Below are 25674 nucleotides of genomic sequence, written 5' to 3'. Positions count from 1 at the left end.
AAATTAAATTCTGAGATCTGAATTTAAGATTTGTAGACGCATTTTTTCTAGCAAACTATCTCAAAATATACATAGCCCAGAAAAAAGCGAGAATGATATAAATGGAGAGCTCAGAATCCCTGGTAAAACCCTCTCAGATTTGAAAAAATTCGTTACTCGAGGGAACATATCATTTGAAGATTAATGTCACAAGCAGTTTCATCCAGCTCACAATTTTTAAAATACTTTGTAAATGTTGAAATAGCTGATAATAAAATTGTTTCTTGCAGGGTTTACCACGAAGATTTAAAAAATGCTTTCATATTCAAATTTTTAGCTTTAATTCATAAAGGCCGTAGGTCCTCATAAATTTAGTTAGCATACATTGTTTACTAAAGAACGACGATATAATATATGAGTGCTGAAAAAGAAAAGCAGCCTTATGCTTGACAGCCGCAAAGCCGTTCTGATGAAACGTTCGAACACAAAACTGATTTTGTTTATTCCCAAACTCTGCGGGGTTTTGAAAACATTTTTCATGTAATTAAACCGTACCTTTGTAAATAAATAAAAAAAAAATGATGGGAACATCTTGGATGAAACATTCTGTATAAACACCGTAAGTTGTTAGAGTAGAAAACATTTTGACACTGTCGACGGTTACGAGCATCACAAATTAATAAACACGAAACCTAATTTATAAATTTTGGTACTATTAAAATGGCATTTAATTAAGATGGAGTGTCGGCTTCTCACTTACCGAACGAGTGGCCGTTATTTCAGTAGTTTGTTGTTAAAAGAGCACTTAAAACCTTATGGTAATAACTGTCAGAAAGTAGACCTACTTCAGTGTTAAAAAAGTACACAAGACCAGATACTAAGTGTTTTCTTTATGGCATACGAATGCTGTTGTTGGATTGTCACAACTTTAATCTGCAGTGTCAATCGTGGAGAACTTGATCGCAAGTACCAGGTAAAATGCAGAGGTTTACTTACTGGTAAAACCTGTTCGAACGATAACAAATCTGGAGGCCTGATATTGAATTGTAAAGATAAATGTCACCAATAGTTCTTGAAACCTCTTATTTTTAAGAGGTTGAAGTATCGCTGCAGACGGGTTAAATATGTATACAATTATTGCACTGATAAAGAGGCAAACTGACTACAGTTTTGAGAAAATAAATTATCACTGGCTGTCTAGGTAAAACGAGCTCTCAGACGTGAATGGCTAATTAATTAATTAATTATAATTGGTATATGCATTCTGTAAACAACATTCATAAAGGTTGCTGCAGTTCATGTAATATAGTTTCTAATGTTTTTGAAAACAGTATTAAAATGACACGTAGCTTCTAACGTAGGGTAATTTACTGTTTATAGTTTAACTAATGTATGTTTGACTTATTTGTTAATTGAGGTCAGTTTTGAAAAATGTGTTGATGTTCTGCACATGTCACTAAAATCTTTGTCATCTCTTGATACTTTGTATTGTATAAAAATATATTTTTTGACATGTGGCACATTTTATAATTTACCACTGTAATAACACAGTTCTGAATTTTAGGAGTTGTACAATAACAAAGAGAAAAACAGATCTCCCTATATTGATTGAAATCAAACTGGTACCTGATCAGTGATCACAATCCTACCATATTAATTTTTTAACTTTCGTAGCCTTGTGTGTTTCTAGTAAAATTAGTTATTTTAACAACAAGGTCACTAATTGTTGAAAACTTCTCTAAAATTTCGATACAATTTGAACCTTTATTTTTCTATTCACCAAACTTTGAGTTACTTCAAAAACCAACGAAACCGACTTCATTCCACTAAATTCAAATTTTAATAACGAAACAATTATGTTTTCACATTTCAGCAGCTTATTACGCTTTTAACTCACTTCAGTGAGGCAAATAAGATCTAAAGCGAATCAAGAGGTAAACCGTTAATTCATCCAAGCGGATTTTAATCATTCGCAAGACTTCACTGTCACTTTGTATTTAAGAAAGTGTACGATAAATCTGAGAATCGCTGTAGACGCTGTAAACGGCTTTGCATTGCATTAATATTTACAATTATGTAGATTAGGAAAAAAATCCTAAAATACACATTCCATGGAGACGAAAACCGACTTTAAAGCTTTGTGTAATCCGCGAATCAGACTCGTATACGAAAGATCAATAGATTACTCCAAATATTCTTTGTGCTCCAGATGTCTCCGTCAAATGGCTTATTCTTTCTCCGCGTAAAAAATGCAACAACGTTTTTATATCCATTAATAAAGAAATGATTACATGATATTTAGAACTGAAACACTATGACTTATTCTACAATCAAACGATTGTTAACCACTTGACAGGGAAAAGTCAATATAAGGTTACTCGAACAATGACGTGTACTTGTACACAATCATTGAATGGGAGCATAAAATTATTCAAACGTGAGAAAGCAACTTGAGTGCCTGATGACGTTCCTTATCGGTTCTATACTTACTTACAGTACAACCCACTAAATAACTGTGCTCAGTGATGCACACAACAAAGAGCAAAAAACAAATACACGAACAAGAAATAAAAGAACACATAATTATATAGTCTAAAAATATTCATTATCCGACAACGTGGCAAAACGCCATTTATTAAGCAAATAAAACATATAATTATTTACAATTTTATCTGCAGCATACATATGCTAATATTGCGCCTATCTAAATCACCCAGGGACATGTTAAATATTACTGTGAACATTCAATTAAACACGATCCGAATCGATACAGTATCGAGACCGGGAAACACGGAATGATTTATTGATAGGAATAGACGGTGCGAGTGCATGTCATCGTAATCGACGAACCGACGAAAAAAACGAATTAAAAATATAACCCTCTTATCACTAGATAACATCACTCGCTCAATGAATGAATGGAGACCCAAAGCATCATGTTCAATCAAAATATTTGGTTTGTGCGTACTGTTTACCGAACGCTGATTGTTTATCGTTACGATCAATCATCCAATTACGAGGTAATCGCCAATCGAAATGTCGATAATATTGCGAATTCAACAAATTCTAACCGTTCAGTGAACTGATCACATAGAGAAATTTATTTTGTTTTGCGGTTAACGCCAAAATAAAACCTAGACAAACACACACGATAAAAAATTACTACTATCACCGTTGTCATTAATATTCGTAATTATTGCCTTAGAAAGTGCATCTCAATAATTAAGCAAAGTCGAGCCAGAACGTATAATTTATGAACTTGGTTCGCTTTTACAACCGACCTCTCCATTTATCATCTAACTTGGAACTTCAAAGAGAATGTGATAAATACCATGTTTCAAAATAATTAGGTAATTCCACGGTCATAATGTATATAATTTATGTGTTCAAATTAATTCCGTAGCCACTTTGAATTACTTTTTGGAACAATTAAAATCATTAAAGACCTTCTGTTATTTCTGTAATCAAAAAGCGTACTATACACAAAGTTGTTTCTACTATTCCCTTTAGGAAGTGCATACATTTATTTAGTCGCGCAATTGTAATAATTTACATTAGCCTTAATGGGTCTCATCGCAACAATTATAAAATTGACATTCTATTTTAAAGGTCTTTAAACACTTAAGCAAATTAATACTGCAGCTCCACTTAAAATGTTTATTATTATCGGATTTATGAAACTAAAATCATTCTAGTAACAGAAATGTTATGTACGATCAGTGGATTCTATAAATAACTCATAATAAATGCGATAAAACTAAAGATTTTTAAATGAAAATAATTACCACCATAAATTAATTTCGATATTACTAATAAATTTGTGACATTTATGGCCTTTTAACTATAAAGACAGGGATGACAGCTTTTTTATTCATTAACTCTTGCGTTCATAGAGCCCGAAACTTAATCTATTGATTGATTTCTGAATTAATTACACATCTAATTTGTAAATTAATTTCTAAATTAAATAAACGAGCTAAGGGCAATTAGCTTAAACGATGAGACAAACCTTCGCAGAATAAAAACTGGTCTTCTCCCAGCAATAATTTAACAGCTTTGAAAATTAATTATCATTTTTATCATTCAACAAAAAATCTCGATTGAGGAAGTTAAAATCGTGTTTTTACACTAGGTTTTTTGTAGATGTGAACACAATGAGCATATTTTTGCACAACATTCTCAGAAATTTATGTCCTTAGTAATAAAACTAATTTGCTAAAGTTAGCTATGGCTAATTAACTTGACAATTTAGAATGTCAGTGGAACGTTCTACTCATCAACGAAATTTGACCTTACCGTGGGTCATGAAAAACTAAAGCTTGCGTAGAAACTAAAAGTATGAATAAATGAGTATATGCAATAACAGCTTGTTTAAAAATCCGCATCACAGCAGTAATTATTCAAAGTATGCTATTCTTTACGTTATCAGAAAATATCTGAGTTCAGAATTTGAAATTCAAATACTTATGCTACTGCAAACAATATTTAAAAAAAACTTAATTTTTCCATTGAAGGCACAAGGTAATAACGCAAATTAAATGCTTTTTTTGATTAACAAAAGAGGATGGATTAGCATTTTTAAATCCAACAACTCTGTAATTATAAACTCTGTTTTAAAACTCAATACCTTCACAAATTTTTAAGTTAGTTACTGTACAATTTTACAATGTGTATAATAAAAAGTGTATTTAAAATACACTTACATTACGTATATGTAACACTATTATTTGGTGTCAATTCTTTGCAATACCCGAAACCCAAAACTAAAAGCTGTTATGTAACAACTCAATTATAGGACTCCAAACAATTAAGAAACACTCTAGGAACAGACTACTCCTATTAACTCGATTCCCATCGGCTTTCTTTCTCTATTCTCAAGTGCACTGTGACTCACTGTCCCTTTTCTTTACTTTTTATTATTATTACGGTGTCTCAAATGCCCTACAACCCAGAACGCTCCGACGATGCTCAACTGCTTAGTCGACTTATTTCTTATCATTATTATAATTAGGTAGAAGTACTTAGGTTTTAATAGAAGCCCCTGCAACTCGTTCTACTGGTGACAAAAGTGACAACCTACAATGGTGCTATTTTATGTTAGATCTTCATTTACTGAATATTCGCCTAGTACATAAAAGTACAACATTTTTTCATTGCTCGGCATTATGTGCATCAGAACCAAAACAAACAAATTAGCCATTGAATTTGTGCTCGGAAAACGATAAAACGATAAGCGACAAACTGAACGTTATCGTCTATCTCTAGACAAATGAAATTTCGAAGAAATAAACAACAGATAAAATGTGACATTGTAACTTAAAAATGGGGTTTTGAACGTCACAAGGTACATCAACTCTAAATGTCTACAACACACGGATTACTTTAATGTTCCTCCAATACTGCTTACGTCTGCCAAAATTCAACCGATTTGGATGATAACAGTGGCAAAAAGAGCCACAATTTTCTGAAAATAAAACTTTGTATTAATGTTGGTATTTTTCCAGATGCGGCCAAAAAAACCCAGTGAGATAATTTTACGAAGCAGTGTACTAACATTCTGCAAATGACATGTATTGAACACATTCCACCAATGTAAAAACACTCAATAGGAACTGAACCCAAACATCCTTTCCCTGTAATTTCCAGTTGTCGCCGATCCGCAATTTGTCACTGCACAAGCAATTTATTTATCGTATCTATCATTAGGCAACTGGTTTTCGTTCGATTACACGAATTCCGTGGCCTTTTAAATGTCGGAAAGGATAAATATTGCAAATAACGCAATTTAATGACACAAATAGAATACGGTTATTTATAACCGAGCCAGCACGCGATCGTTTTTCTCGATTTTCCGACCACGAAAATTTCGGACGATAATCGTTCAAGACATGCACATCGAGCAGAAGGTAAAAGCTCGCACAAAAAAGAAAACAGTCGAAGATACAAGCTGATAAGGAGGTACACAGTCAGACAATGGACACAGTAGTCGCACCGCATCGGTACGAGCCCCTGGGCATTGAACTCTCGACAGCCTTTCACTCTTCTTGCGCTTGGTGGCCGGTTTAGTGATGATGACGACTTGCGACTACTTCAGGAGCTCAGCACGCGAGGATTTTTTTACCACCACTGTCACGAACAGACGGGGTTCCGACCCTTTAAAAAAACAAAGGGACCATACCTGCTTACTTAACTAGTCTGTGCCGTCATAGGATGATTTTGGGGAATATTTAAACGTTTTCGCAGGGGTTCATAGCGCATTGAATAGGAAAATGTCGGCTTCTGATCCCTTAGAAATGTATTATCATAATCCAAACTCGAAACCATAGATAATTGATACTGATTAATTTATGGCAAACATGATGAACGATAATCAAAATCTGTACTACCCTCCATGGCATAAATGACGTCATCTCAAATAATTGTTAAATAAATTTGTAGTTCTAACGTTACGTATACAGATTATCCCGCAAAGTTACGTTTTATCTCTAACATTACATAATACCTCTTAGTGACACTACTTTTAAAGATTATAGCAAAATTTGGACTTGATGCCCTGAACGTCAATAATTCTCAACAGAAGCTTTATATTTAACATAGAAATAATATTATATGGAAGTAACTTAGAGAGAGACGCGCGTTGCCAACACAGTGGGACAGAGATAGGGCTCTCTGGGTGGCAAAACATTGACGCGAAACTGCAGAGCACTGTGTTTCTGGCGGTTTCTTTCGTGCTGTCGCATAGTGTTTAAAGGTGTATTTTTGCAAATTTACGTTTTTTAGGCTCAAGTTACCTTATTTAAATGACTACAGTCTTCTTAAGTTGTATTTTATCGGACTATTTGTTAAACATCGTGAAATCGTGTTGTGCGTATAATTGCAAAGAACGTGCAAAGAAAGCAATCCTGTTTCATTTCATAGGTAATAATCACATATAGAGACGAAGGATTTCGTAATTATAATTTAAAATTTTTGTTAGATTCCCTAAACATTCCGAGTTACGAAAAAAATGGATTGTTACTACAAAAAGAGGGAATTTTATATCTATTGATTATTGTTTTAGTTATTTGTACGTGGATTTAGAAAATAGATTTTACTAGAAAATTCCACCCACTTTAATATGTTTAATTTAATTAGGCACCCTGTCACTTTTATCGAAAGTTTAATTAATTTTATCCTAAAAATTTCAGATTTACCAATGAACATACACTACAAGATTAGTTAACTTGTAGAAGATTATTGTATTAACTGAATTCGTAATATATTGTAGATTCTGTATACATTTCATTTTATTAAAAGACTATCTCCACCACTTAACATGATTTTTGTTGTTTCATATTACACATAATTTTAATGTAAACTGTAAAAATATAGTTTTCATTAACAAACGTTTGTTATAATTGATTGTTTGAACAAATTCGTAAGAAAACATATTAATTCCCGTTCAAATGAAGCATTTTCTGCCACCCAGCACCTGCTACGTGGTCAGCCGTCCTTTTCCCACTGATGCATAACAACTCTTGTTATTTCTTTCTTGTGTTGATTACACTCGCTCGCGTATGGAAACGTATACAAGGCTCCATCCACTTCTTTATTAGATCAATGATATTTAACTATCCTTCACTGCCACCATGGAGAAGTCTCATTATAAAACAAAAAGCGTCTTCATTCCCGGTATAAGCGGAAATGCTACGATCGATTTTTTGTAGGTTCTCTATTGCATAATTTATTTTCTCCACAAGTAAAGTTCTGTAAGTAGCTGAGAAATTCAGTCGTGATAAATACTTTAGCCAACAATTTTATGCAATGAATAAAATAATAAATTTGTCGAACAAGTTTATGCTCCACATAGGTCAATAAGGTCGCAAAACACTTACGAAAGCAGTGGCCTACATAATCATGAAAAATTATGTAATTCCTTTATCAAAGTGACAGAAATGCATATAAATGGATATTTAAAAATAGAATAGAATCAATGTAGTCCAATTCACAAACTTGTTAAACATTTTCCAAGCGATCAATCGTAATTCTTCTTTTTTCTAAGCAGCAACCCCCGAACCGAAACAACCGGAAAGGGGTTGCAAAGGACGACACTTGTCCTGGCCGACAGGTCCCAAGGGGAGAGCGTCGGTCAAAGGGTTCCGTTTTCCGTTAATGTTTTTGTTGTTGGATGGTTTTAATTTCGTTCCATCTGTAGAATTGTTCTTTTGATGTTTGTGGTAGGGTGACTTGATTGCCGAAACTGATCTCACGGATTAAAACGATAGGTTATTTTTAGGGTTACACCGCGGAGCAGTCTCTGTGACAAACTCGACGAAATTTGTGTTTTGATTGTGGGGATTTCAACTTAAGGGATTAGTGCATAGTGGAACGAGATTTCATAATTAAATTACTTTTGATAGCCTTTTATTTGCTAGGATTAAAGTTTTTACTAGAACACATTAATCTTACTTCAACATTAATCCTATTTGACTCGTTTTATATTTAGATAATGATATAATAATACGGTTGTCATAAATGCTTACACATAAATCTTGCGGTAATCCGATTTCATGTCAATTGGATATTATGAACTTCAATTAAATCCGCTATAAATTACGCAAAGTTGTTTCAACGAAAATCCCAGTAGTCATAATCCGTCTTAATCTGCGTACAGTTAAGTTACTTTGTGACATTTCTTAACACTGTTTAATGGTTTAAACATTTATATACACATGTACATTTCAAGTTTTTCTTCGAGAGTTTTATCGAGGTTACGTTGGGAAATTGCAATCGTTAATGATGTAGTTTGATAAAACGCTGTAAACTATACAAATACAATTTATTACGTCATGTTGAAAACGGCTGTAAACATTGAAGTAATGTAGCGAAAAATAGCTTATTAATATTTTTAGACCTCCAACATCTACTCTAGATAAGTTAAAATTTTATTCTTTGTAACAATATAAATGTGATATTAATCAAATCTTGAAGTAATCCACGAAAGCTAAATCAGTTTCAGATTTTGTAAAATAATGATGATTGATGTATAGTATTACCACAAAATGGTATCCAAAAAAGTTTTTCGATTTCAATGTTACTTGTGATTGATATGTAAGATAAATAGATAAAACTGCACGTTCTTGTTATGACGTAGTGCGATAAGAAACGTAACTAGCTTAAAATGAAATCTAGTCATTAAATATCAGACGCAAGGTCTATAAATTGTGCGCACTATACATATATAAAATATGCATGTAAGCTAAATTGACAAAATAAAACTAACAAGCTTCTGCAAAGCTTTTATGAATTCAGAAAGGAAATATATATTATATCTGAGAAGAGTAAATGGAGAAAACTTTATGTAAACAAGCGGTCTAATTAATTCTTAAACTTTATGCAAACAATCCATTTTTCCAAGGAACTTGTAAGTACAGGATGTTCCATTAATTATGACAAGATAGCATGCAAATTTTAAATTTTCAGGATTAATTTGCATCCCCTACCCAACTTATACACAGAGCCCCAAACTGTGTGCATATTAAATTCAGCTAACAATATTGTGCGAAAATGGCTTTGATACCGTAAGTAGTTTATACCATCCCTATTTCAAAACGCACTGATCTAGACGGATGAAAACAATAAAGAAATTAATACCACTGTCGAGATGAGCCAGAATGAACATTTTTAGACGCTCAAAACTCGAACTTGTATTTATCGTTTGTAAACAAGCTATTAATCATTGGTTGGTTAATCAGTTATTTCATCACCAGAAGGTGTCAATGTGATTTACTTTATTTGATTATCTTCGGGTATTTTAATCCTTTAGTTATTACAAAAAGCGGTCATTTTGAAGGCTATAAATTTTATCGACATTATTAAGAGGTAATTTATTTATAATTAATATTGCGAAGTTTCTACAGCTTAATTTAATTTTTTGCTATAGATCCCATGAAATATTATAAAGAATAGGAAAACAACACAGAAATTGTGGAAGAAGTCGAGGTAGAAAAGTTTAACAAAAATTCCGAAGTTCCCAAGAAACCATACATACAAACGTATTCGTCTGCAGCCATAAGCCAAATACAAATGGGGCTTCTCAAACTGAAAGAGGTTGCGACAAAAGCAGAAACCATAAAAAAAAATTAAAAAGTACAGAAAGCTAAGCTAAAGCTAACTTTGAAGTAAAAATATGCAAATACAAGTACAGCTAAACTTTATACAGATCAAAGACATATGTACGAAATACCTTGTAAATGTTTACAACCAAAAAATCATTCACATGATTAAATATTATGTATATGTCTTATGAATTATAAGCATATGACGACATTCTATACACTTAAACATAACACTGATAAAGTATATAGTTATAAATTGAGCACATAGAACTATGCTACCATTATTACTAAGTAATTACTAAGTAAAGCCATTTTAGCGCAATAGTTCAGGGACGGCGTCCATATATTCTAGAAACCGTTTGATTTATTCTATATATTTCAATTAAGTGTCTTTTGGGCCGTGGTTTTGGGTAACTACGACAGAACACTTATTACAGCCCTATTTGATAAATTATATAAGTAACAAATATATTTACACAAATGAGAATAGCAAAATATGTTATATGCCGGTGCAGTGGCATAAATAATGCCCCCGCAGTCCATGAAGGCACAGGTGCAGACAACATTAAATATGTTTAAAGCAGATAACCAACGCGAAAAAATTGAACGAAAATTATTTCAACAAAGCTTCCCTCACCCCTGACCCACACCTGCTTCTTTGAAAAATTAAAAAAAATATATATATATACATTGTGAACTTTTTTGTAATAAAATCTATATATTAAAACAAAATATATATAATTCCAGTAACAGTGTAAGAAACTAAATAAATGTGTTTTAACATAGGTATATTTTCTCGAATGACTACTTGCACGTTTTCTCGACCTTTCATGATCCCTAAAGTACGAACGAAGTGCCATCTGTATGTGTCAATTTTTATTAGAGCGTTAAACGCCGAAATTACTAGACAAATTGTCAAAATTTTGTATATTAGGAATATCATGTAGGTGGTAAAACGCTAATCAAAACTTATCTAATAATCCCCACTAACAATTTGATGACGTCCACTCAATTTTTTTCAGTAAACGTCTACGTCTACGACATCCAACTTTTTTAAATTGCATTACATATTTTTTAGCGATGTTTTACTGATTTTATTAATGTACTTTACTTTAATCACCCATTATGTTACGAAAACAGACTCTGTTAACTTGTTTATATTTGGTGTGAAGTCCATTGCTCCTCCACTCATGATAGGAAACGCATTAACAATGAGTCAAAAAATATGAAAACATTGATAAAGGGCAGGACTAAGGGCCGTTTTACACGTCACAGAATTTCTCCCAAAAATTACAACGAAAATTACTACCAAAATTTATGTTAGAAAGTTTGCAATAAAAATATTGTATTTTACTTGCAACATTGTTAACATAAAATTTGGTAGCAATTTTCGTTGTAATTTTCGGAGTAATTCTGTGACGTGTAAAACGTTTCTACTTCTAAGCCTGTATTTTTAGTTAGTTTTCCCATTTCAGCAACGACAAGTGCAGTATAATACTACTAATAAAACACTAAGGCGTACTGTTCTTGATATTTTATCAATAAAAAATAAATATACAAAAGCAGTAACAACATAAGAAACAAAAACAAGCTATGCCACATTCGAACGTGGGCCATTTTTGTGCTACAAATCCAAAAGCGTAAGTTTTATGCGATAACCTAACGAATAATCCTTTAAGAACTCCGCTTATACTATTATAAATGGTTGCTGTACAATTCCATCTTAAGATGGATTCATAAACAACAAATACCAACGTATCTTATTTTATACAATTTTAAATCGTACTTACTATGAAACAATTTAAGGGGATGTCATCGTATTGTTGGTAGAAGTAATTAGACAAATTTTGATTAGCGTTTTACCATCTACAACTACACGATATTCCTAACATACGTATAAAACTTGACAACAATCAACAAACAGACAGAAATAGGAATTTTTTTTCGTTCTCTAGGGGTCATGAAACGTCGAAAAAACATGAAATCAATCAGTCGCCCAATGGACTCAATTACCTACAATACTACTTTGGCTTACACTCGGTCTGGAAGTAAAAATATATGAAATACATGATAAATTTAATTTTGTGTTTATACACTGACCGGCAAAAAAAAACTGCCACCCTGAAAAATTTCGCAAAACCAAACTTTAAAAAGTATTAATTTAACTAGTGATCGTTATTTTATTAAAGAACCGTTCACTATTGACACATGATGTATAAATTAGCAAAAAAGAAGACAAAGAAACGCAGAAATAAATTTAATTCAACAAAATAACAGAAACAGAGTGACAATTTGAGAGAGTTAACGGCAGTGTTTTCGCGTGAAAACGTTTATTAACTGCCAAACTCATAAACAAATGATGAAAAACACTGTTTACAACAACAGCCTCCTTTATTGTTTTAATGAAGAAAATATCGTACTTGGTCTGTTTCGGGTTGGCCGACTCTCTACTTTTACGTTTTCTCGACCTTTCATGACTCCAAGAGTACGAAGAAATAGGTGTTCCGTTTCCGTCTGTCTGTCTGCCGTCCCGACTTTTTTTGTTTGATTTTGTATCTATAGTAACCTGAAGTTTCATTTGAACTATAGCATATAGTTTCGTAATCATGAGCGACTCATGAATTTTAATTATGAATATGGAAGAACAAAAAACTGGTAACGTTGCACAGAAAAAAATTGCTAAATATGTGAAGTTAAAAACGCAGTGGTCTAACACGTTTTTCTGAATAATTTAATATAAAAAAGTGATTATGCATTAAAAAAATGTTATCACAAATTGGATCAAACTTTCAGTTTGTTGGACAAATTCAAACGTGGATTTTACTGACGGCAAATAAACAGCTGAGGATCTACTGTTTGTTGCAGAATTAGAATAAAAAATAATAAAACCGTCCATGTAACAAAAGAGAAACATAATGTTCCCCTATAGGGACTGTTCGCAGTAGTTAGTCATTTTCTTCTTTTAAGCGAAGTGTAAATTTGCCACTCTAGATTTAATTAAAATGAAATAGAACTTTGAAGCTGAAGTTATTTCCCACGCACAACTACAGAAAAGTACTTTACTTTGTATAACTCAAGGTGGAATCGAAAATGTTTTAGAACAAGTCAAGCCAAAGTAAGACTGAAAAAAACCGAAAACATCGATTTACGTTTCTACAACGCGCTCCCCCTTAGTATATATAAGAGATGCTGATATTCGTGTGTTCAAAAATACACTCAAAGGTATTCTAAAAAAAAACAATTTATACGATCTCGATGCATTTTATAACATCGATTTTAATTTGTACGCATGATTTAACTATATTGTTCTGTATTTATTATTTGTGTGTTATTAATATATTGTGACATGTCGAAATTTTGTAGAAAATCTCCGACAAATAAACTTATTATTGTTATTATTATTTACTTGAAACGCTGCATGTAACAAAAAGGATACAAAAAATATAAATACAGGGGTTTCGCAAATGTTGACAAAATAGATCGTTGTTGAAAAAAAACTACACTGTTATCTTTGTTTTATATTTTTAAACTTGCCCGCTCAAATTATTGCTGCCTTTTATTGTACATAAATTTTGAAATGAAACAATAAGTACTTCATATTTAAATACCTCTTAATTTAACTCATAAACGAACACGTACTCCACACGGCGGTCTTCGTATTTCCATCGTGTTAATCGAATCGGGTGCGCTGGAACGTCACGAACTCTTAATTTTACAGATCATCGCCAATAAAACAAATAATGTTTAACGAACCATAATAAACATCGAAATCTACTCAATTTGCAATCCGCCCAAACAAAAACGTCTTACATAATAATCTCCGAACGAACAAATTGATTGTGCCGCAACAAATCAAAAACCAACAAACACACAATAGCATTACGCACGCTTTAACATAAAAAAAACCCTACACGACACCGAACGAGTCGTAAAATAACGGCGTAAAACCATGCCATTACAATTTTAAAACCATCATGGCTCATGGCTCGTCACTCGGCTGTCATTCAATGTGGTTTCTGATCCGTTCGTTGCAAGCACCGATCGCAGCAGGTTGATTGGACATCTGCCGATCGGTTCTAGATAAAACCCGCAGATCAAGAGTAGCATGTTTTCAATTCTGAAACTTAAATTTAACCAAGCAATATAACCATGCATACAACGGACAGTTTGGAAACAGTATTCTGTGACAAGTATATTTTTTATTGACTTCCTTATCTATGTATGTAGATGTAGTATACAAACTTGGAATGCTCATGTGGACACCAAAGACTACCTATAAAACGTTATCTACAGTCGTCTAAAAGAAGAAAATAATCAAGAGTTAAAAACTATTTTGCATACCAAATGTTACTCAAACAACAAAAAACTATACAACTACGTTTCCAGGAGTTAATACGTTATATGGCCTCTGTAGTTTGTTGTCCCATTATTCGCCGATAAAAGCAAGCTTAAAGTCAAGGAAAACACGGATATTTGTAAATATAATCGTCCCATTGCTTCACTCAAACAGCAAAGCCAAGGCTACATGCCAAAGATATCCCAAGTTTCTAACAAAGAACAAATTACGAAGTTTATTCGGAAACTCTGGATGATTCGTTTTTGAAGTATTGAAATTCCGCATTGCACATGCAATTTCTACATGGTTTACGAAATGTGGCATTGATTTTGGAAATCGTCGTTGGTGGCATCGAATATCTTGGCTCTGCTTCCCCAGTTAAGATCAAAACATATAAAACAACGATTCAAAGAGTATTCCCAGTAGTCAACAATAAAGTAGAAAACATTTTCCGACTAGAATTATCAGCGTTTCATCTGAATTACCGCATCCGGTTGCAATAATTATCACATCAACATAAATATGAATGATAAATAAAAATTTTCTTGCAAACTGGTAACAATTATTGTTACTTAAAATTACTGTTTTTTCTTCTTCCTTTTCCTTTTTTTTTATTCTGAGGCTTTTGTAGTACATTAGTACATACTTCATTTTCTGGTTTGCTGCCTTTTACGACGTAATTGATGTATTTATTGCGAGTCATATATTTATAAGTATGTAAGCAAGACCACATCCGTATCGACTTACATGAAACAAATCCTTAAACGTGTGTGTTAAGTTTAGAAAACAACACATTCTAAATTTATATTTCATATTTCACCCAAAATATACGTTAAGCAGCATTAAATGGTAATGTTTTAGATTTCCTTAACACTTAACAATATGATCCTATAACACTAGAACAGATTATTTTAGATCAAGTTGGCTTTTACACATGAAACTACAATCTAGGCTTCCATTCAACCCCAGTAAAATATGTAACGACTTGAAACCAAAATTTTAACTGGGCTTCAAAAGAGAGGGTTTAGTTTTAATAACGTCTTCTTCAATAAACAAGTTCAACAAATTCTGAAATATACCTATGTAAAAGTTTTTGAATAAAATAACGTTACCATTGTTTTGGAAAGGAAAAAAATTCACTTTGTTTAAATTTCATGAAATAAAATAACTTGTTTCCGTGAAGTTTTTATAACAGTTTCTAGTAAATTTTATTTGTATATTCAGTGCGCATATAAAATATTAAACTATTAAATTATTACAAAATATAGGTAGTCAAGAGTACGTATTTGAAATACGATTTACTAAATCAAGTAGTCAAGTTCTGAGAAGGATAAATATATTAAATTTATGAATAAAATAACACTTTCTATATATAACCAGGGTGTTTCTAGAATTAGAAAATGATAACAAGCCGTTTATGGGATAATCGATACGACAAATCAGTTCACGTATTAATTTCCAACGACAAAGTTGTACAATAAGCAATACTACACCTCAGAACAGAAACGTGACGCTCTTGAGATTAATTGTCAAAACTTGTACACATTTTGTAAAAGTATCCTATGAAATTCGCTTTCCATTATGCTCTTTCGACGTCATTTCTTTATAATGCAATTCACTTTTGAATGGCGTCATAGCCATCATTTCAATACAATTGAATATATTTTTTAGTGTTTTAACAGCAATTTGAACACTTTAAACTTTAATAAATACAAGCAACGGCAGGTTACGCAGACAACAGGTAACCAACCACGTGCCGTACTGAAATAATTTTTATTTATTACCCTTACATAGAAGAAGATCTTTCCAGGCAAGCGGATTTACTGAAGTCCACTGTAAGGAACTCCAAATAATTTGTAAAATTGTTGATAATATTTTGAATGAAAAAAAAGAGCTTGATATGCTATTAACGCCAGAAATGTTTGCTAATTTCCCATCGTTATCCATTAAATGATTACTATGTTGTGAAAGTGTAATTATCTGGATTATTATAATATTGGCCATTAAAAGCTATTCTTGTGAAATACGTATTATTAACTTTTAAATTAGTAAATTTATTCACAGGTCGCTTCTAAACAACTCCAATTCATCTTTATATTTTCCGTGCGTTCTAATTTTATACATTAGCTCAATTGTAATACTGTCAAGTAGTCTACAAAACACTCGCACCAAGCACTCGAAAGATTGATAAAATCATAACAAATAGTAGCAATAATAACAAATAACGAGATGTAGTCGAAAATATGATGGTGACGCGATAACAAATTGCCGTTTCGTTATGAGAAATTGTAAACAAGAGAGAACGCCGACGTCTGGAACCCTCCACCCAACGTCATAACATAAACACCACTTCAACACCCCATCCGGGACGTCGTCCTACATACGGCTTATCGAGTAGCAGAGGGATCGATTAGGGTCGCTGCCGAATGTCAAAAATATAGTCCCGTAACAAATTGCCGTGTGGTATTAGCTGGAATAGTAATGAACCCTCAAATGTGCGTTACTCAGAAATTCTACAGGGATTCCACCGACGCCCGCCGCAAGTCCCCGAAAATTCATAATCCCAGTTCAGACAAATAACTCGGGAATTCTGTCGGCATGTCTGGAAGTGTGTAGAAGTTGTCTGAACCGTTAAACTCAAACGTGCATTAATTATAATTGAAACTGTTGTAATTTCAATTTTATGATACACACATGACAATAAAACGTTTTAATTAATTTTTAACACTTTTTGATTATAGTCGTAACAAAGCGTGGATTAGAGTTGGAACGAAGCGTGGAAATTACACCAATTCAAGTTCTCCACCTACACTTATTTTTAACTAGGTGTTTTATGTCATACGACAGTACTGATCTTTGATTGATTCCTAGCCCGGATTCAGCAAATTTTTATTTCCATAATTTTTAATTTTTTTTATAACTCTTATGTTGCGTAACACTTATCGATGGTCATTAGATCAATATCTCAAACATAAATCAAAATCAATGTCACAATATATATTGCACCCCTAGTGTAAAATGGTCTTTAATTTAATTTATAGATGTATTGTAATTCCATAGTTTTGTTTGTTATTTTTTGAATCTGGAAATCAATACATCAATATAATGGGTAGTTTAGAACCGTTCTGCATTCACTTCAGCTCAATAGATAAATTCTACCTATCCCCTAATAAAAGGATTATTTTCTGTAGGGACAGTCCATATAATCATTCACGAGCGCTATTGACTCGACCCACAACAGTATCCTTTTATTACAAGGTAACCCTAGAAAATAACCACTGACCACTGTATTTTCAAATTGTAGGTATGGGTAGTTCAACATCAGTAAACAATATTTATGATGCCTTCAGAAAGCCAGTGAAGTCTTTCATTTACGATGTTCACGGTCACTGCAATACATTACAGCCAGTTCCGACAACCGAGAAATTTAAAAGAACCCCAAAAGGCAATCAAATGACAATATCAAATTATTTTTAAAGCTCCCCTATAGCTAATCATGCGAAATAATGAAAAAAGAGTAGCTACTTCTCATAAACTCTTGATTTTCCCCCATAATGAGATTGTATGTCTATTAAACTTCCTTTTCAGTGTAATTCAATAGCTGAGAGGCAGGAGCTTTCTTTGAACAATAGCATTTGGGCCCTCTATAAATTTAAACGGCTTGATCTGATTTGTGCGATGCCGCTGCTGCTTCAACATCACAACAAACATTACCTATTTATGAATTCAAACAATGTATTCATAATCTATTATTAAAACTCTTCAACTTCGTTAACATTGCATTGTGTGAGAATGTGTTCACAACAATTTCATTTTAATATCGTAATATCAAAGAGCAAAATTATGCTTTATTAGTAAAAATTGTAGGAATTTTACATATTTTTAATATCGGAATTAAAACGCGAAAATATTTACAATCCAATAAAATATATATTTATTCGAAAACACAAAAATAATTTGTTGGAAGTAATAAACGCCGCTTATTAAACAAATTAAATTTCGCAGTAAAATCTTTATCGACTAATAATCCGCAAGTAGAGACATTGTTTACGAAAACAAAAGTAATTGCGTTTTCAAGTGTCGCTATCAACAGCATTTTCCTCTATTGTGAAGTCAAGTTGTTCGGTTTGTCATTTTAATGTTATCGACGCAATTCAATTTGCTTTTAAAATCGAACTTCATATCCACACAATAGCGTATCGAGGTGATTAACATTTCTGCTGACAGGTAAGTTATGTAAGAAAAACGTGACACTGTTCTAAAAGGCTGAATTTCTCAGACTAACGAACAATGTTTTACAAGACAACCAGCCTCGTTTTACTGAGACAAACACAAAAACGTGTAGAACTTAATTCTAACGTTATTTCAAATCATTCCAATACAAAGAATTCAATCGGATTAAAAAACGTCTAGTAGAAACGGTTTACAATTGATTCAATATGTTACTTAACGGTAAGCTGATAGTTATTTACGATATAAGCAACGTAATGTGACATTTTACAATACTAGATGATAAAATTATAACCACGCCATACACAGCCAGGATAAAGATTTTGTACATTATTATACAATAAAGCAACCCAGTTGGAATTTTATTATACATATTTTATACATTGTCAATTTGTATTAAAAAATTACAATCGCTCAGAAAATGTGAAAGAAACATAATAAATGTAGTCTAGATATTGAAACGGCATCTAATGGAGTTTCTTTGACGCTGATTCCAATAAATTCAAGAATCAAATATGAGTTGGGGTGCAAAAAATCATTGACGATATACGTGAGGCAAAGAAAATGTTACGAGATAAACCCACGTTTCTGGAAAATTACAATGTCAAAGTCGTCAACGTTATAGGCATCAGCAGAAACATCAAACAGATGTTTATTAGCAAATCTCTCTAGTTATAGTTGCAGTTTAAAATAGTCAATACTGGCGAAAGACTTCTGACAAGTGTACACCCGACCACTGAAAATTATAGCAATAAATTCTTTACGAGAGTCATCAAAGTGAGAAGAAAAATTACAGATTTATGACATCGTTGAGTAGTTTGTAGGAATTAACTCTGTGAATAAAGGTTGTAAATTATTATTACCATGATCCCAAGAGGGTCAACTTGCAGTCGTACGTATTAGCAAGACAATCAGTATAATCTAATAAGGTCTCACCAACTATATGGTATTTACTTTTTTTAATAGTACATTATAATACGAGTATATACCTCAAAACAAGCTGTTCTGCAATTGCCGACGACAGTACGAATTCAATTCGCCACAATAATTCTAATTCGGTTTTAAAAATCTAAAATAATCCACGGCAATTCAATTAATTCAATTTAATGCGCCGTGAAGTCAAGAATTTGACGCTGAATTATAAAAAAACGCAACAATTCAATTTTTTTCAGGATTACATTGATTAACTGACCAACAATTTCACCGTTTGTTAGTCTCATGTTTTCCCAAATCTCATACCGTTCTGGATCAACTGTATAGGCTTAGTTCAGAACGTTTTTTGTGCTTGATGGAATGAATAGCCGAAGTGAAAGCATCGGTTGTACAATCGATTCGGCAATCAGAATGTTTTCTACAGATAAATGGCACTTAAGTGTAAAAATCGCGTTTGTCGGCGCCACCTCGGAAGGTAATCACCTCGATCGAGTTGCTCGTGCGAACGGAACTTAAATATTAAGAATCCCACAACGATACCCTAGACTTTATTAAATGTTTCTTACAATTTTGCAATTTCGTGTATACAAATGCTTTTGTTCATTAACCTAAGATCATCTAATTGTAGTTTGCAATTTTAATATAAAATTTGCAATGCTCCTTCGTTCTAGTTCATTGACTTACAACTGTCACATCAACACGGACGCTGATCAAGTTGCTACAATCTAATTTCCCATCTGTTGGCCCCTCACAGACATGTTTTCTCAAATCTCATGCTCTAGACTATGTTCTATTGTAGTAATTTGGAATCTCGGAAAACAGATGTCCGAAGCTTAACCAAAAAAGAAAAGAAGTGGAACCTCAATCACCGATTATAAAAGATGACTTTTTTTTAGAACTACGTGTTTAACTTAACTTTTATGTTAAACAAGTCCAACATTTACTTCACGGTGTAAATTTACATTATTAAAGACTGTTAACGGGATCTGCCTCGCAGTGATTAAAACTGTCGGATTTCCTCAAACGAAATCAAATTAGGGTTTACCGAATACAGTTTTAGTGAAATGTTGAATGAATAGCAAGCAGAGTATTATACGGCTGAATAAAAGCTAGGTACTTTTAAATGGCACATCCCATTTCATAACTGCCCGAACCATTTTTCAACAGACAAAGCGGGCATTAGCTGATAGCCTACCATTTTGTACAAAGATTTGTATTCATGGTCCACATATAATATCTACCGCTTATAGTAGGTCATATTTACGCAAGCTCTCGCATGAAAAGCGGCAAATATTCTCCTTTACTAAATTCTGGACGGAGTTCTCTCTAAAATCTCGTCGCGTATCAACAAAATGGACAATACCAAACGAAGTTAATTTTTCATCTGAAATTTACACCCAAAAGTAGAGTCCGGTTAACAGCCATACATTTGAAAATGTTATTTTTAATTAAATGTTCAACAATGATGTTAGAAAGGTGTTATGTTATTATAAAGTAAGTATAAAAACTAACCAGTTTTAATGACGTCAACTTAGTGATAAGCTGCACGCAGAACTTTTTCCCAGACACTATCTCAACAGGTTCTCCTGAATTTTCGACAACTTATTGATAATTTTATGTTCACCCTATGTATTTAAATCCTTTTAATTGAATTATTTTTTTTAATGGACCTTTTGCTTTCTCATATTGAATTCCGAGTGTTCGGGCAACATTTGGGATATCCGCATTTATAACAAAAACTTAACGAAGATCACTTTTGTACATTTTTCTAAAAGTTGATTATCTTTTTTATGTACTTTATAGTCTCAGGGTTATTTTGGAAATGGTTCTTAAACAAACTTTTTTGGATTAGCTGATCCTTCAGGAATATTCTTATAAACAACTAATTATGTCTTTTTATACCTTTGTGATACTGTTTTATGCAGTATTAGGCCGTAATAATTTTATTTCTATTTGTCTGAGTTAAATACAAATGAGGATCTCCTTTCGGAAACTGTTTACTTATTGTCTTCCCACTCTATTCTAATTTAATCAAACATAAATCTATTACTACAGTTAAAAGTATGTCTTTATCTTAACTCTACTCCATCCCTCATTCAAACCTAGATTATTAACGGGACAACCTGTATTTCCCAAAACTGACTTTTGTCACTTATTCAGATCTACAATTATTTACAAATGAATTTGGACACAACATGTACATTTAAAATTTGCAGTATTGCAAATGAATAAATAAACAAACACAGAAGTTTGTTTTTCCAGTGAAATTGATAGAGCTTACACAAATCCATTTAATTTCGAATTAAATGTATCAATGAATTGGAGTTATGAGTGCATGCACATTTAATTCAACCTGAATGTTACCCTGAACTGAAAAAATTCCCAACAGTTCAATATACTCCAGGGTTAAAAAAGATCAATTCACCATTTGTAACCCCTCATGCCTCGAGGTTTGCCAGTCTTATACCCCCTCGGATTACGTTATAGATCAGCTGTATAGGCAATAGTTGTGTGTTTTTTGTGCGTGCAAGAATGAATAGCCGAAGTGAAAGCTATCGGTTGTCCGACCGATTCGGCAATCGGAATGTTTTCAATGAATAGGTGTAAAAATTGCTTTCGTGGGGCTGTCTTAGCTACTCACTTCGAGGTCCTCGTAGGAGCGGAACTGCAGTATGGAGAACCCCTCGACGATGTCCTCCTCGACCAGGGGCTCCTTGTTCTTCTTGCGCCTGTTGGGGGGCCGCTGGGGCTTCTCCCGGACGACGGTGTCATCGTCGTCTCCGCTGTCTGGTCCATCGCGACGGTCGGCCTTGCCCTCCCTTTGGGCCTGCATGCGCTGGGCGCGTCTTCTGCGTCTGTTTCGCTGCTTCACCTCCACATCCATGACTCAGACATTGCAGCCGTTCCGACGGTGGCGGCGGCGATCCGCCGACATAGCGACCGTTCACTACCAGCAGCAGCACCACCTGGAGCTATGGCGGACTCGGCACCCCGTCCTCCACGGCTTATCCCATCACCGGGGCGGCCCACGGCACATCGCACGCCCTCACCAACAACACACACAAACAACACCATACACCGGATCGAACGCGAAGACCGAATTTTACAGAATAAACAATATTTACAACGGACACGACACGGCCAGTCAATACAATGTAAAATGTCGCGACGCACGGGCGCCCCCTTGCGGACGAAACCGCAAACGGCGAAAATCACCAAACTGCCAACCTGACGGACCGAAATTGCACTATGGCGCAAGGCGATGTGAGACGGTAGGCGCACGGACACGATGCGAGTCTGCGGTATGCCAGCACAGACGCACTGATACTCCCTTGTTTTGCACGCCGAAAAAATTTTTATTACTTAATAAACATACAGAACTGTCATAAATAAATAGTTATTTGTTTATTTACCAACATAATACGTGTTTTCGTGGTAAGGAACAAAATACACGAGCAGAGGACACATTCTTGCTAGACTGAAACTTTTTTTTTTATTCAAATTAAACACGTGGTTTTCTTCAGTCGCGTTTAGTTAATAAATTTAGCAAGGTTAATCTTTATAATAAAATTACCAAAAATTTTTGATTCATTAAATAATCACTATTTGAAATTTGTAGGTACTATTGTTAAAAATACTATACGTACACTTTCTTATTGTATCAACGATATTAGTACATATTAAATATATGTTAATTTTATTTTAATTTAACATTTCCACCAATACGCTGGACATTCTTTCTACGTCCTTGGTTCTGTTTTTCAAAAAAAAAAAAAAAAACTCAGATACTACGTTTATTCATTTCCGACCGAAAAAATTCTACAAATATATATCGGATGACTCTTAATAATTGTGATTTTTTGTCAGATTGGCAACTAATATAAAATTTTATTATTTTTAAAATGAAATTTAGGGCACCAGTCATCTCCTACTCACGTTTGTAACGCGTGTTAGGGCCGCTCTTGTCAAAATTGACAACTGTGAACTGCCATGCTAACATTGCTGCCAATAACGCAGAATTGCCAACACAAAAATTTGCTTCAATCATTAATAGTCACTCGGTATATAAAGTCCTGAAATTACTGGAGTGCTAATTTCATCTCAGAATTTTGGTTGCAAAATCCAATTAAAATGTGTAGGTTATACAGCTATACATAATGTACTACAAAAACTATAACATCCTTTTTGAAAACTTTTTTAAACAAAGTATAAAAAAAATTAAGGATCTCTGTGGGACCTGTCACATATTCCGTTCTTTGTAGAATTTGGCTACATTATGTTATTTTTCCTTTAAAATGTTTTAGACAAATTATGTTATTATTATTGCTTGTATGAACATATGAAGCTATTTTAATTATTTTCTATAGAAGAAAAGTTTTGCAAGAGCAATACATTATTAATTGATTTTTAAAATATCTATAAATATTAACTACGGCTGCTGAAAACTAAACCAATTTGTCAGTCCTAATAGAATATACACAAATGTAAATGTCAAACGTCAATGACCAGTTTTCAGTGACCGTTCTCATAATAATAAATTATTACTGAATACATAATTTTAATAAATTAATATTTTACGCAGGTTTTCGCAGTTTTAAATTTGTGTGTTTAACCTTGAAACGCAAAATTTAATTATAGTTTAAATTGAAAGTAGATATTCATATATGTTATGATAAACTTATAACAACTGTTTATTTATCCGATTACATATTAGGAAGATGTTGGCAATAATTGCATATAGAAGAGCTAAAATTTAAATAAAAAAAATAGCTTGTCAGAACACTGTATTTAGTAAACATGTTCATGATACAAGAGGCAATAAAATATCCTAGTTATATGTTTGTTTAAATAATTATAAATTGTCATTTAAACTACGCGGATTTTGAGTGGCAGCAATTGCGCTACTTTTATACCAATGAATAATGATAATGAATGACATTGACATTATGTGCGTTAGCAAACACGAAGTTTATACAGTCAAGGTAACAATGCTTGATAATCATTTGCTTGCAAGAATTAAATTTTTGTTTGTATGTGCATTTTTTATCTACTAGGTATTCGACAAAAAAAATCCCCAAATCTATTAACTACATAAGTATTTATAATTTAGATCTCGAGGCAGAAATTGGTAGTGATCTAGTTTTTATTTCATCTGCAGCCAATTATCTGAAATTAGTTTATATTTCAAACCACTTATTTTCGACAAAACTCATTTAACTTAATCTAAAACTCAATTTTATGTTCGTAATGGGTAGTTCCATATGAACGAGAAAACATTTATGTTGGCAATACCATCGCGTTCCTTGTTCAGTTTGACAATTACGGTCAAACTTTTACTTATGTAGTACTGACTTTCGTAGTGACTTAATTTTGACCTTATTATAATTATTACTAGAACACAGAAACATATTTTAGGTTTTTTAATTTAGGGTTGTTAATAAATAAAAAATAAACCAATAGGTACTTATTTTATGAGTTTTACCACTTTGCCACTTATGTAATAATGTAAGAAAGATGACACCCCACGGTGTCAGCGATCGTACAATTCAAAGAATTGGATTTCTGAATTTATGACATCCAAGGTTTCCTGGAAGTACCTGACCTAACGCGTGGTCATAAATTCATATGTCTAGTACATACAATACACGCACATGTTGTGGTGAATCACTAATAATGTGAGTGTTGTGGTAACTGGAGGTGTCATGAACCAACCTGGAACACATTTTTTAACCCTTCATCTTGTTTGGAATGTGCGCCACTATTTAAAATTTTATAATATTAGATAATGTTTATAAAGCATCTTTTGCAATTTTTACACCAAGATGAAGTAAAATTGCCAACCATTTGTTAGAATTTTGGCCTCCCAATTTTGGCTACTAATTTAACAGAAAGCAACATTTGCATACAGAACAAAATCTCTTCCGCAATAGTTCAGCAATTAATTTCAATTAAGTGTTAAGTTATCGCACGGAAAATTTTTAGGAGATTTATGTAACCTTTTTATTCAACCGAATATTCCCCGTTCAGAAATACTTTAAAAAAAAAATGTTGAAATAATTTTGCGTTGGTGAAAACAACTGATATCAAAGCAAGTTATAA

At 33.0% G+C, this 25674-nt stretch overlaps 1 protein-coding gene across 4 annotated transcripts in view; it reads right to left on the bottom strand.

Moving 5' to 3' along the window:
- Positions 1-22775, bottom strand: part of LOC135131631 (autism susceptibility gene 2 protein-like) — a 108748-nt gene extending 85973 nt beyond the window's left edge. For 3 of the 4 annotated variants that reach the window (XM_064059457.1, XM_064059459.1, XM_064059460.1), the window contains exon 1: positions 22217-22774. In XM_064059457.1, coding sequence (XP_063915527.1) covers positions 22217-22459 — 243 coding nt within the window. In that variant the 5' untranslated portion in view covers positions 22460-22774. Of the gene's footprint in view, positions 1-22216 lie in introns of all 4 variants that reach the window. The other variant, XM_064059458.1, reaches the window with a different exon arrangement.
- Positions 22776-25674: the final 2899 nt, after the last annotated feature.

The sequence above is a fragment of the Zophobas morio genome, unplaced genomic scaffold (genome assembly GCF_036711695.1).
Source record: "Zophobas morio isolate AGI-343-1 ecotype UQ-CSIRO unplaced genomic scaffold, CSIRO_AGI_Zmor_V1 ptg000021l, whole genome shotgun sequence".
NCBI classification, from domain to species: domain Eukaryota; kingdom Metazoa; phylum Arthropoda; class Insecta; order Coleoptera; family Tenebrionidae; genus Zophobas; species Zophobas morio.
Note: the sequence above shows the minus strand (reverse complement) of the source record. Positions and strands in the feature narration are given on the sequence as shown.